Consider the following 13,282-nt stretch of genomic DNA (forward strand, 5'->3'; position numbering starts at 1 on the left):
TCTTAGTAGACCACACATTGTCAGTTTACGCAAGAGGATAAGAGTTGAGCACACTCTTTCCTATAGAATGACATAGATTACTATCCATTCATTCCAATTCAATTGGTTTGGAATCTATCCCTGACAAAGATGGTTGACATTATCCGCACACTTGTCCAGAGACATGCAGGTATATGACATTGACCACTGTAGTTAATCCTAAATCTCTTTTCTCTCCCTTTACCTGATGATCAGTATGACCAGCACGGCCATGTTCCCAGCCACAGCAAACACAGTGATGAGCCAGGTGACTGAGCGGAGGAAGGAGTACCCCAGCAAGTCCTCACAGGGGTTGAAGGCGTCGGACTCCGGGGTGCACTGGAAAGGTCCAGGACACAGGCTCAGCTGCAGGTCTGGGTATTGGAGGTTGATGTCGTACAGGTCTGTCACATTGTCTGCTGAGTGGTCCCTGTAGAAAAGGGGAAGACAACATGGATTTGATCAACGTAAGGTGTAGAGGTAGAAACCGCCCCCCCAAAAAGAAAATGGGCAATCAAGGGAAAAACATTTTCGAAAGCCTGATAACAGAACTTTCCCCTGATACATAGTGGAAATATTGTCTTACATGATTTCATCATCGTCATCGCACAGCCTTCTGAGGTTCGGAGAGAGTGCATGGACAACTTTTTCCCTTTGGATGGATAAAGAGAAAAGGTTAGAGGAGACCCTTGAGTGTCAACCTTTGTGTGTACGTGTGATGAGCACCTATGTGTATTTGTATTTATTAAGGATCCACATTAGCTACTGCCACGGCAGCAGCTACTCTTCCTGGGGTCCAGCAACATTAAAACCTCTTACATCTAGATGTTCCGCTAGCGGAACACCTCGCCAATATCCAATGATAGAGCGTGGCGCGAATTACAAACACCTCAAAAATCCAAAAACGTCAATTTTTCAAACATATGACTATTTTACACCATTTTAAAGACAAAACTCTCCTTTATCTAACCACATTGTCCAATTTCAAAAAGGCTTTACAACGAAAGCAAAACATTAGATTATGTCTGGAGAGTACCCAGCCAGAAATAATCACACACCCATTTTTCAAGCTAGCATATAATGTCACAAAAACCAAAACCACAGCTAAATGCAGCACTAACCTTTGGTGATCTTCATCAGATGACACTCCTAGGACATTATGTTATACAATACATGCATGTTTTGTTCAATCAAGTTAATATTTATATAAAAAACCAGCTTTTTACATTAGCATGTGACGTTCAGAACTAGCATACCCACCGAAAACTTCCGGTGACTTTACTAAATTACTCACAATAAACGTTCACAAAAAACATAACAATTATTTTAATAATTATATATACAGAACTCCTTTGTGCAATCGAGGTGTCCGATTTTAAAATAGCTTTTCGGTGAAAGCACATTTTGCAATATTCTGAGTAGATAGCCCGGCCATCATGGCTAGCTATTTTGACACCCACCAAGTTTGGCACTCACCAAACTCAGATTTACTATAAAAGAAATTGGATTACCTTTGCTGTTCTTCGTCAGAATGCACTCCCAGGACTTCTACTTCTACACCTAATGTTGTTTTGGTTCCAAATAATCCATAGTTATATCCAAATAGCTGCGTTTTGTTCTTGCTTTCAAGACACTATCCGAAGGGTGACGCGCCGGTGCGTATCGTGACAAAAAAATTCAAAATATTCCATTACCGTACTTCGAAGCATGTCAAACGCTGTTTAAAATAAATTTTTATGCGATTTTTCTCGTAAAATAGCGATAATATTCCAACCAGGAGACCTTGTTTTCGTTCAAACACTGAAAATAGAAAATGGAGTCTTCACATGCACGCGCACGCCAGTGTCATTGTTCTCAGAACGACCACTTTCCAAAACCCCTACTGTTTTTTGCCGAGGGACTGCAGAGTCATCATTCAACGTTTTGGCGCCTTCTGAGAGCCTATGGGAGCCTTAGAAAATGTCACGTTACAGCAGAGATCCTCTATTTTCGATAAAGTGGCTACAGAAGGCCAAGAAATGGTCAGACAGGGCACTTCCCATATAGAATCTTCTCAGGTTTTGGCCTGCCATATGAGTTCTGTTATACTCACAGACACCATTCGAACAGTTTTAGAAACTTTAGGGTATTTTCTATCCAAATCAAATAATTATATGCATATTCGAGTTTCTGGGCAGGAGTAATAACCAGATTAAATCGGTTCGTTTTTTATCCGGCTGTGAAAATACTGCCCCCTATCCTAAAAAGGTTAAGGCTGTTATATACAATTTCAAATATTACATGACATTACATTTCCTAACACTTTACCCAATACATTTAGTGTGTTCCCTCAGGCCACTACCACATACAGTTGAAATCGGAAGTTTACATACACTTAGGTTGGAGTCATTAAAACTCATTTTTCAACCACTCCACAAATTCCTTGTTAACAAACTATAGTTTTGGCAAGTCGGTTAGGACATCTACGTTGTGCATGACACAGGTACTTTTTCCAACAATTGTTTACAGACAGATTATTTCACTTATCATTCACTGTATCACAATTCCAGTGGGTCAGAAGTTTACTAAAATATTTGACTGTGCCTTTAAACAACTTGGAAAATTCCAGAAAATTATGTCATGGCTATAGAAGCTGTCCTGGCATCGTGAGCGAGCTTGTTCCACCAAATGCAAATACATTTATAACATTTTTGACATGCGTTTTTCTGGATTTTTTTGTTGTTATTCTGTCTCTCACTGTTCAAATAAACCTACCATTAAAATGATAGACTGATAATTTCTTTGTCAGTGGGCAAACATACAAAATCAGCAGGGGATCAAATACTTTTTTCCCTCACTGTACTTTGGTGCGAAAAGTGCAAATCAATTCCAAAACAACAGCAAAGGACCTTGTGAAGATGCTGGAGGAAACGGGTACAAAGTATCTATATCCACAGTAAAACGAGTCCAATATCGACATAACCTGAAAGGCCGCTCAGCAAGGAAGAAGCCATTGCTCCAAAACCGCCATTAAAAAGCCAGACTATGGTTTGCAACTGCACATGGGGACAAAGATTGTACTTTTTGGAGAAATGTCCTCTGGTCTGATGAAACAAAAATGGAACTGTTTGGCCACAATGACCATCGTTATGTTTGGAGGAAAAAGGGGGAGGCTTGCAAGCCGAAGAACACCGTCCCAACCGTGAAGCACAGGGGTGGCAGCATTATGTTGTGGGGGTGCTTTGCTGCAAGAGGGACAGGTGCACTTCACAAAATAGATTGCATCATGAGGAAGTACAATTATGTGGATATATTGAAGCAACATCTCAAGACATCAGTCAGGAAGTTAAAGCTTGGTCGCAAATGGGTCTTCAAAATGGACAATGACCCCAAGCATACTTCCGAAGTTGTGTCAAAATGGCTTAAGGACAACAAAGTCAAGATATTGGAGTGGCCATCACAAAGCCCTGACCTCAATCCTATAGAAAATGTGTTGGCAGAACTGAAAAAGCGTGTGTGAGCAAGGAGGCCTACAAACCTGATTCAGTTACACCAGCTCTGTCAGGAGGAATAGGCCAAAATTCACCCAATTTATTGTGGGAAGCTTATGGAAGGCTACCCAAAACGTTTTACCCAAGTTAAACAATTTAAAGGCAATGCTACCAAATACTAATTGAGTGTATGTAAACTTCTGACCCACTGGGGATGTGACGAAAGAAATAAAAGCTGAAATAAATCATTCTTTCTACTATTATTCTGACATTTCACATTCTTAAAATAGAGTGGTGATCCTAACTGACCTAAGACAGGGAATGTTTACTAGGATTAAATGTCAGGAATTGTTTAAATGTATTTGGCTTAGGTGTATGTAAACTTCCGACTTCACTGTAATTACAATACAACATCCATGTGTACGTGCATGTCTTATCATGTGTATGTGTGTTCCATAAGGTGTTTTTTTTTATTTATCTGATTCTACTGCTTGCATCAGTTACCTGATGTGGAAGAGAGTTCCATGTAACCATGGCTCTATGTAGTACTGTGCACCTCCCATAGTCTGTTCTTGACTTGGGGATTGTGAAGAGACCCTTGGTGGCATGTCTTGTGGGGTATGCATGAGTGTCTGAGCTGTGTGCTAGTAGTTTAGACAGACACCTTGGTGCATTCAGCATGTCAACACTTCTTACAATAACTGGTAGTGATGAACTCAATCCATCCTGCACTTTGAGCCATGAGAGATTTACATGTGTATTATTAATGCTAGCTCTCCGTGTACATTTAAGGGCCAGCCGTGCTCCCCAGTTCTGAACCAATTGTAATTTTTCGAGGTCTCTCTGTGTGGCACCTGACCACACGACTGAACAGTAGTGCAGGTGCGACAAAACTATGGCCTGTAGGACCTGCCTTGTTGATGGTGTTGTTAAAAAAGCTTTATTATGGACAGACTTCTCCCCATCTTAGCTACTGGTGTATCAACATGTTTTGACCATGACAGTTTACACTCCAAGCAGTTTGGTCACCCCATTTTCACATTATTTATTACAATATTTAGTTGAGGTTTAGGGTTTAGTGAATGATTTGTCCCAAATACAATGCTTTTAGTTTTTGAAATATTTATGGATGTATACCTACTTGTCTTTGCGTCGCCAGGTGTGGAAGGCACAGCAGTGGCTGGGGTAAGTGACCTCTGCCACCTCCAGCTCTAGGAGGCTTTCTAGAGGAGGTAGAGTCTTCAGGTAGGGGGTAGAACGGGCAATCAGGACCTTTAAATGTTCCAAGCCTCGACGGGGGAGTGTGTCGAGAGCTGTGGAGGAGACGTCACTGGGCAACACACACAACAAGATACAGGAAACACCTAAGTCAAATGTTGACACATTTTTTCCTACCTGTTACAATGTAACTTTATTGTCCATAGTTACAGTGAACAATGGAAAATGATCTTCTGCTCTCTTCATTTCTCAACCCCTCCCACACATCACACAGTTGAGAGTAGCACAGGGTAAAGCTGCAGTGCAGCACCCCTGGATGGAGAGCATGTTGTGTGGTTAAAGGCCTTGCTCAAGAGCCCAATGGTAGGGGATTATTATTAGGATATGAACCCAGCAGCTCTCCAGTTGCCAGATCAATTTCTCCCTTTTTTTCCCAGCACCTAGCCCGGGAATCCAGAAGGCGACCTTAAGGCTACAGGCACAACTCCTTAGCCGCTCGGGCTACCTACCCCCGAGACCTAACCCTAAACTTTCACCTTAACAAACTTTTACACTCTTTTGTTTTTTACAATGTCAAGCAGGATGCAAACAAACAATACAACAAGACTAGACAACATACCATTACAATCTAACAAATACAGAAGGAGACCTGGCCGCCAAATTGTGTATATACACTGAACAAAAATATAAACGCAACATGCAACAATTTCAGAGTTACAGTTCATAGAGGAAAATCGGTCAATTGAAATAAATTCATTAGGCCCCAACCTATGAATTTCACATGACTGGGAATACAGATATGCATCTATTGGTCACAGTGAGCATTTGCCCACTGAAGTCGGTTACGACGCAGAACTGCAGTCAGGTCAAGATCCTGGTGAGAATGATGAGCATGCAGATGAGCTTCCCTGATGTGGTTTCTGACCATTTGTGCAGAAATTCTTTGGTTCTGCAAACCCATAGTTTCATCAGCTGTCCGGATGGCTGATCTCAGACGATCCCCACAGGTGAAGAAGCAGGATGTGGAGGTCCTGGGCTGGCGTGGTTACACGTGGTCTGCGGTTGTGAGGCCGGTTGGACGTACTGCCAAACGATGTTAGAGGCGGCTTATGGTAGAGAAATTAACATTCAATTCTCTGGCAACAGCTCTGACGGACATTCCTGCAGTCAGTATGCCAATTGCACACTCCCTCAACTTGAGACATCTGTGGCATTGTGTTGTGTGCCAAAACTGCACATTTTAGTGGCCTTTTATTGACCCCAGCACAAGGTGCACCTGTGTAATGATCATGCTGTTGAATCAGCTTCTTGTTATGCCACACCTGTCAGGTGGATGGATTATCTTGTCAAAGAAGAAATTTGTGTAGAAAAGTTTTTTATGCATATGGAAAATATTCGGGGATCATTTATTTCAGCTCATGAAACTGCAATATTAAAGCTGATCTGTTCAGGAGTTTGAGTGGTTACATTTCCCCAGCGCCATCCATCAGCTGTGTTCCCTTTGTTATCATTCAAATCAAATCAAAGTTTATTTGTCACATGTGCCAAATATAACCGGTGTAGACCTTACAGTGAAATGCTTACTTGCAGGCTCTAACCAATAGTGCAAAAAAGGTATTAAGTGAACAATAGGTAGGAAAATAAATAAAACAACAGTAAAAAAACAGGCTATATACAGTAGCGAGGCTATAAAAGTAACGAGGCTACATACAGACACCGGTTAGTCAGGCTGATTGAGGTAGTATGTACATGTTGATATGGTTACAGTGACTATAACAAATATGATGAACAGAGAGTAGCAGTAGCGTAAAAGAGGGGTTGGCGTGTGGTGGGTGGGACACAATGCAGATAGCCCGGTTAGCCAATGTGCGGGAGCACTGGTTGGTCGGCCCAATTGAGGTAGTATGTACATGAATGTATAGTTAAAGTGACTATGCATATATGATAAACAGAGTAGCTGCAGCGTAAAAAGAGGGGTTGGGGGGGGGGGGGGCACACAATGCAAATAGTCCGGGTAGCCATTTGGTAACCTGTTCAGTCGTCTTATGGCTTGGGGGTAAAAACTGTTGAGAAGCGTTTTTGTCCTAGACTTGGCACTCCGGTACCGCTTGCCATGCGTTAGTAGAGAGAACAGTCTATGACTGGGGTGGCTGGGGTCTTTGACAATTTTTAGGGCCTTCCTCTGACACTGCCTGGTGTAGAGGTCCTGGATGGCAGGCAGCTTTGCCCCAGTGATGTACTGGGCCGTACGCACTACCCTCTGTAGTGCCTTGCGGTCAGAGGCCGAGCAATTGCCGTACCAGGCAGGCTATGATGCAACCAGTCAGGATGCTCTCGATGTTGCAGCTGTAGAACCTTTTGAGGATCTCAGGACCCATGCCGAATCTTTTTAGTTTCTGAGGGGGAATAGGCTTTGTCGTGCCCTCTTCACGACTGTCTTGGTGTGTTTGGACCATTCTAGTTTGTTGTTGATGTGGACACCAAGGAATTTGAAGCTCTCAACCTGCTCCACTACAGCCCCGTCGATGAGAATGGGGGTGTGCTCGGTCCTCCATTCCCTGTAGTCCACAATCATCTCCTTAGTCTTGGTTACGTTGAGGGATAGGTTGTTATTCTGGCACCACCCGGCCAGGTCTCTGACCTCCTCCCTATAGGCTGTCTCGTTGTTGTCGGTGATCAGGCCTACCACTGTTGTGTCGTCTGCAAACTTAATGATGGTGTTGGAGTCGTGCCTGGCCATGGAGTCGTGGGTGAACAGGGAGTACAGGAGGAGACTGAGCACGCACCCCTGGGGAGCTCCAGTGTTGAGGATCAGCGTGGCAGATGTGTTGCTACCTACCCTCACCACCTGGGGGCGGCCCGTCAGGAAGTCCAGGATCCAGTTGCAGAGGGAGGTGTTTAGTCCCAGGATCCTTAGCTTAGTGATGAGCTTTGAGGGTACTTTGGTGTTAAACGCTGTGCTGTAGTCAATGAATAGCATTCTCACATAAGTGTTCCTTTTGTCCAGGTGGGAAAGGGTAGTGTGGAGTGCAATAGAGATTGCATCATCTGTGGATCTGTTTGGGCGGTATGCAAATTGGAGTGGGTCTAGGGTTTCTGGAATAATGGTGTTGATGTGAGCCATTACCAGCCTTTCAAAGCACTTCATGGCTACGGACATGAGTGCTACGGGTCTGTAGTCATTTAGGCAGGTTGCGTTTGTGTTCTTGGGCACAGGGGCTATGGTGGTCTGCTTGAAACATGTTGGTATTACAGACTCAATCAAGGACATGTTGAAAATGTCAGTGAAGACACCTGCCAGTTGGTCAGCACATGCCCGGAGCACACATCCTGGTAATCTGTCTGGCCCCGCAGCCTTGTGTATGTTGACCTGTTTAAAGGTCTTACTCACGTCGGCTACGGAGAGCGTGATCAAACAGTCGTCCGGAACAGCTGATGCTCTCATGCATGCCTCAGTGTTTTTCTTGGCTCGAAGCGAGCATAGAAGTGATTTAGCTCATCTGGTAGGCTCGTGTCACTGGGCAGCTCGCGGCTGTGCTTCCCTTTGTAGTCTGTAATAGTTTGCAAGCCCTGCCACGTAAGACGAGCGTCGGAGACGGTGTAGTATGATTCAATGTTAGCCCTGTATTGATGCTTTGCCTGTTTGATGGTTCGTCACAGGGCATAGCAGGATATCTTGTAAGCTTCCGGGTTAGAGTCCCGCGCCTTGAAAGCGGCAGCTCTACCATTTAGCTCAGTGCGAATGTTGCCTGTAATCCATGGCTTCTGATTGGCGTATGTACGTACAGTCACTGTGGGGACGACGTCCTCAATGCACTTAATGATAAAGCCAATGACTGATGTGGTGTACTCCTCAATGCCATCGGAAGAATCCCGGAACATGTTCCAGTCTGTGATAGAAAAACAGTCCTGTAGTTTAGCATCTGCTTCATAAGACCCCGTTTTTATAGACTGAGTCACTGGTGCTTCCTACTTTAATTTTTGCTTTTAAGCAGGAATCAGGAGGATAATTGGTTGGGCGCCCGAACACTGCTGACATTTCTTCCGGCGCAATTTTGCGACCTGCAGATTGGCCTTTTCTGGGATCTTTTATTTCATGAAACATGGGAACAACATTTTACATGTTGTGTTTATATTTTTGTTCAGTATAGATTACAGCATGCCTGTGTCAACAAGCATCAAACTTGTTTTATTGAATTTTTAATGAATAATCATTAAGAAACCTCTCCAATCAGCATTCAGGATTAGACCCACCCATTGTACACACCATAAACCACAAGGTCTCTATGATAACAGGTCTCAGTAGTCAGATTTAGTGTCCATGTAAGTACTGTATAACTAATGTGTATCTTTGACATTGCCAGTTATAGATAGGGAAATATTAAATACTGGGGCTCTATGGAGGTCAGTGTGGCAGGAAGAATCCCACTGGGCACACAAATAAAATACATTTTTATTTGTCACATGCTTCGTAAACAACAGGTGTGGACTAACAGTGAAATGCTTACTTACGTGCCCTTCCCAACAAAGCAGAGAGAAAGAAGATAGAGAAATAAAATACAATAATAATAATAATAATAATAAAAGTAATAATACTGTAGATACACAATGAGTTGCCTATACGATAACTTGGCTATATGCAAAGGATACCAGTACAAAGGATACCAGTACAAAGGGTACCAGTACAAAGGGTACCAGTACAAAGGATACCAGTACAAAGGGTACCAGTACAAAGGGTACCAGTACAAAGGGTACCAGTACAAAGGGTACCAGTGTGTCAAAAAAAGGTTTGCGCAAAAAGGGTCAATGCAGATAGTCCAGGTAGGTTATTTGGTTAATTATTTAACTAAGTATTTAGCAGTCTTTTTGCTTGAGTGTAGAAGCTGTTCAGGGTCCTGTTGGTTCCAGACTAGGTGCATCGGTACCGCTTGCTGTGCGGTAGCAGAGAGAACAGTCTATGACTTGGGTGGCTGGAGTCTTTGACAATTCTTAGGGCCTTCCTCTGACACCTCCTGGTATCGAGGTCCTGGATTGCAGGGAGCTCGGCCCCAGTGATGTACTGCAATGTACACACTACCCTCTGTAGCACCTTGCAGTTTGATGCCAAGTAGTTGCCATACCAAGCGGTGACACAGCCAGTCAAGATGCTCTCAACGGTGCAGCTTCAAAACTTTTTGTGGATCTGAGGACACATGCCAAATCTTTTCAGCATCTTCAGGGGGAAGAGGCGGTGTCATGCCTTCTTCACGACTGTGTTGGTATGTGTGGACCATAATAGATCCTTAGTGATGTGGACACTGAGGAATTTGAAGCTCTTGACCCACTCCACTACAGCCCCGTTGATGTGAATGGGGCCGTGCTCGGCCCTCCGTTTCCTGTAGTCCATGATCAGCTCCTGGTTGAATCACGTTGTTTCCACATCATTTCAATGAAATGATGTGGAACCAACGTGGAATAGACGTTGAATTGACATCTGTGCCCAGTGGGATGATTATATTATAGGAATGGACTGTATTGAAGGTGAATGTTACATAATAGTTCTAAGGAAGTATTCACTTACAGCACAGTTGGCCCTGACGCTCCCTCAAAGGCATCTTCATGGATGTTCCTCAGATACCTGTTGTCTTTCAGAATCCTACACGAGAAAACCATCACATGATACACATAGTATTAAATCATGTTTGTCTTTATCACAATGGAAGTTATATACTTGCAATATATGAGTGGAATATGGGTGTTTTGCTTTTGCATTCTGATGTTGGACCCTTTTGTTTTCTCTTCTCTAAAACCTAGTAGCCTATACTTTTTCTATGGATGCCCAACAGATCCTCAGCTCTACTAACTAAGGTTTGTTTGTTTAGACTTATTTTTTTGTGATCACATTTTTATTATTTTCAATTAGGTACACAAAACAGGCACACATGGACAAGGAAACAAGTGACAAGACCGAACAAGACAAACAGTTCCCATCCCACCCCCCACCCCACAGGATTTCCTCAACCCAAAGTTAGATTAGTGGTTTACAATAGCAGTATTTTTAAAGAGAAAATATGTTTCTTTCACTCACCCCATGCATGCATCCTACAGATATTTCCATGGTTGGGGTTTCTTGAGGAAAATTACATGTTGGACAAAACTCTTGTCCAATTAGTCACAGTACTACAGAGAGGTCTTTCTTCCACAATGCATGGGAAGGGATTGGTTTATGAGTAATTTTCAGATAATGTAATTTAGAGACTAGTCCCTGTGTATTACTATGAATAAATCATTTGTGGATAGGATGGATAGACCATTCTATGCACGCAAAAGTATTTTTACAGAGTCATAAGTTGATGAAAGAGAAAATGTTTCTTTCACTCACCCCATGCATGCGTCCTACAGATATTTCCATGTTTATAATGTCCATGAATGATAACAGCCACTGCTGTCTGCTTAAAAAATGAGGAGCCTGCCAATGTGAGGCTATCATCTTCTTGGCTGCTGTTAACCCAGCCAGCCAAATACGTTGCTGTTTGACAGATAGGTCTAAAGTCGTGTCATCATTTAACAATAAAATAGATGGTGAACATTTCTAACCACTATGTCAATGAGACCGGATGAAACAACCACAGAAACGTTAAACCCCTGGGCACTCACAGACCATATGAAAATATATGCCAGGAGCCCCCTGAGGGTACAGTGAGCAATTTGGGGATTGTCTAGCTTTCACCTTGAATAGTTTGCACGGTGTGCAGTAAGTTCTATGGGCAAAATTGTAACGTATCATTTGGTGGTTGGGGTTTCTTGAGGAAAATTACATGTTGGACAAAACTCTTGTCCAATTAGTCACAGTACTACAAACAGAGAGGTCTTTCTTCCACAATGCATGGGAAGGGATTGGTTTATGAGTAATTTTCAGAGAATGTAATTTAGAGACTAGTCCCTGTGTATTACTATGAATAAATAATTTGTGGATAGGATGGATAGACCATTCTATGCACGCAAAGGAAGTGCCAGGGCAGCTCCCAGTGGGTGGACCTGGCTCCCAGTGGGTGGACCTGGCTCCCAGTGGGTGGGCTGATGACCGAAATCCATAGATTAGGGCCTAATGAATTTATTTAAATTTAACGTTTTCCTTCTATGAACTGTAACTCAGGAAAATCTTCAAAATTGTTGCATGTTGCGTTTCTATTTTTGTTCAGTAAATGAATGTTTAGACTCATTGAAAGCGATTCTGGCGAGATCAAGATGTTGCATCCCGCCGCCACAGCGTGGCACATAAAGTAAACAACATGGCACCCACTCAATGTTGTGTCTTCCAAGACGTTATTTTACTGGTACATCGAGTTTCTTTGATTAACCAAGCCTTTGATACAACTCTGAAATAACAGCAACAAAGGGTTAGCAAGAGTGCGTGCACGTGTTTGTGTGTGTTCAGGCACTTCATTGTAAGAACCGAAACTAAGCAGTAAGCGGAAGAAAAGGTTCATTGTTTGAGGGGAATACGTACAGTTTATCCAGCTTTGTTCCGTTGAAAGCGTGCGACTTGATTTCCTTGAATCCATTTTTTATAATTTTCCTGACAAAAACACATTTTCACACATTTCATTTAAATTGGTTGTTATTGTCAGCTTGACCGATTTACAATTGCTTACATACAGCAGAAATGGATTGAAAAACGTAATCCACAAGTGCTGACCTAAACCCTGGATTTGATGAAAATGATAATGGTTACCGCAATCAATTAGTTGAGATTTAATGAAATCAGCAGTGAAACAATTCTTACATTAAACACCCAGATGAGATAATTTTCTTATCAATGATCTAAACACGTGGTGAGACAAAATGAAATCTAAGAAATGTATTAATTTGCTCACGAAAAGTGGATACCCTATAGTATGGCTGTTTGGAGTATGGCTCCAAATAAGTAAAAGTATTGCACTCATACTCACATGTACACACTCTCCTGTGTGATCCCTTGAAAGGCATTGGCAGGTATACTGTGGAGCTGTATGTTGTCTCCCAGCTCACTGCACACAGAGGATAGGAGAGAAGAGGAGAGAAGAGGATAGGACATAAGAGGATAGCAGAGAAGTGGAGAGGAAAGAAGAGGATAGGAGAAAAGAGGAGAGTAGAGAAAATCAGAAGAGAAGAGGACAGGAGAGAAAATCAAAAGAGGATAAGAGAGAAGAGAAGGGGAGAGAAAATAAGAGAAGAGGATAGGAGAGAAAAGAAGAGGATAGGAGTGAAGAGGAGAGAAAAGAAGAAGGTTTAAGGTTTTATTTATTTGCACCAAAGAAAATAAGTGATAAACAACAATACAGATGAAAACAAATAAAGATAAACAATGTGCAGGTTGGAAGCCCAAGGGATTACATAAAAACCACACCACAACAAAAACTATATACAAAACATAAGTAAACAAATTAAAAAGCTTTGTTAAAACAGATAACAAAACCCACTAATCATAAATGTACAAATGAACCAATCAGCAATCACAAAAAAACTAAAACAGTATATGCTTTGTTTAAATGTGTGTACATGTGTAGATAGATGTGAGAGTTGGGCTACATGGAGGAGATTACTGAGTAGTTGGG

The 13,282-nt window shown here is 42.4% G+C and overlaps 1 protein-coding gene across 1 annotated transcript in view; it reads right to left on the reverse strand.

Moving 5' to 3' along the window:
• The window catches only part of LOC106589743 (lutropin-choriogonadotropic hormone receptor), a 48,823-nt gene that overhangs the window by 7,066 nt on the left and 28,475 nt on the right, over window positions 1-13,282 (reverse strand). The window contains exons 6-10 of the mRNA XM_082970528.1: window positions 12,638-12,715; window positions 12,196-12,264; window positions 10,267-10,341; window positions 4,630-4,818; window positions 224-448 (exon numbers count right to left, since the gene is read on the reverse strand). Coding sequence (XP_082826654.1) covers window positions 224-448; window positions 4,630-4,818; window positions 10,267-10,341; window positions 12,196-12,264; window positions 12,638-12,715 — 636 coding nt within the window. The remainder of the gene's footprint in view (window positions 1-223; window positions 449-4,629; window positions 4,819-10,266; window positions 10,342-12,195; window positions 12,265-12,637; window positions 12,716-13,282) is intronic.

This window comes from Salmo salar, chromosome 28 (assembly GCF_965601325.2).
Source record: "Salmo salar chromosome 28, fSalSal1, whole genome shotgun sequence".
Taxonomy (NCBI): domain Eukaryota; kingdom Metazoa; phylum Chordata; class Actinopteri; order Salmoniformes; family Salmonidae; genus Salmo; species Salmo salar.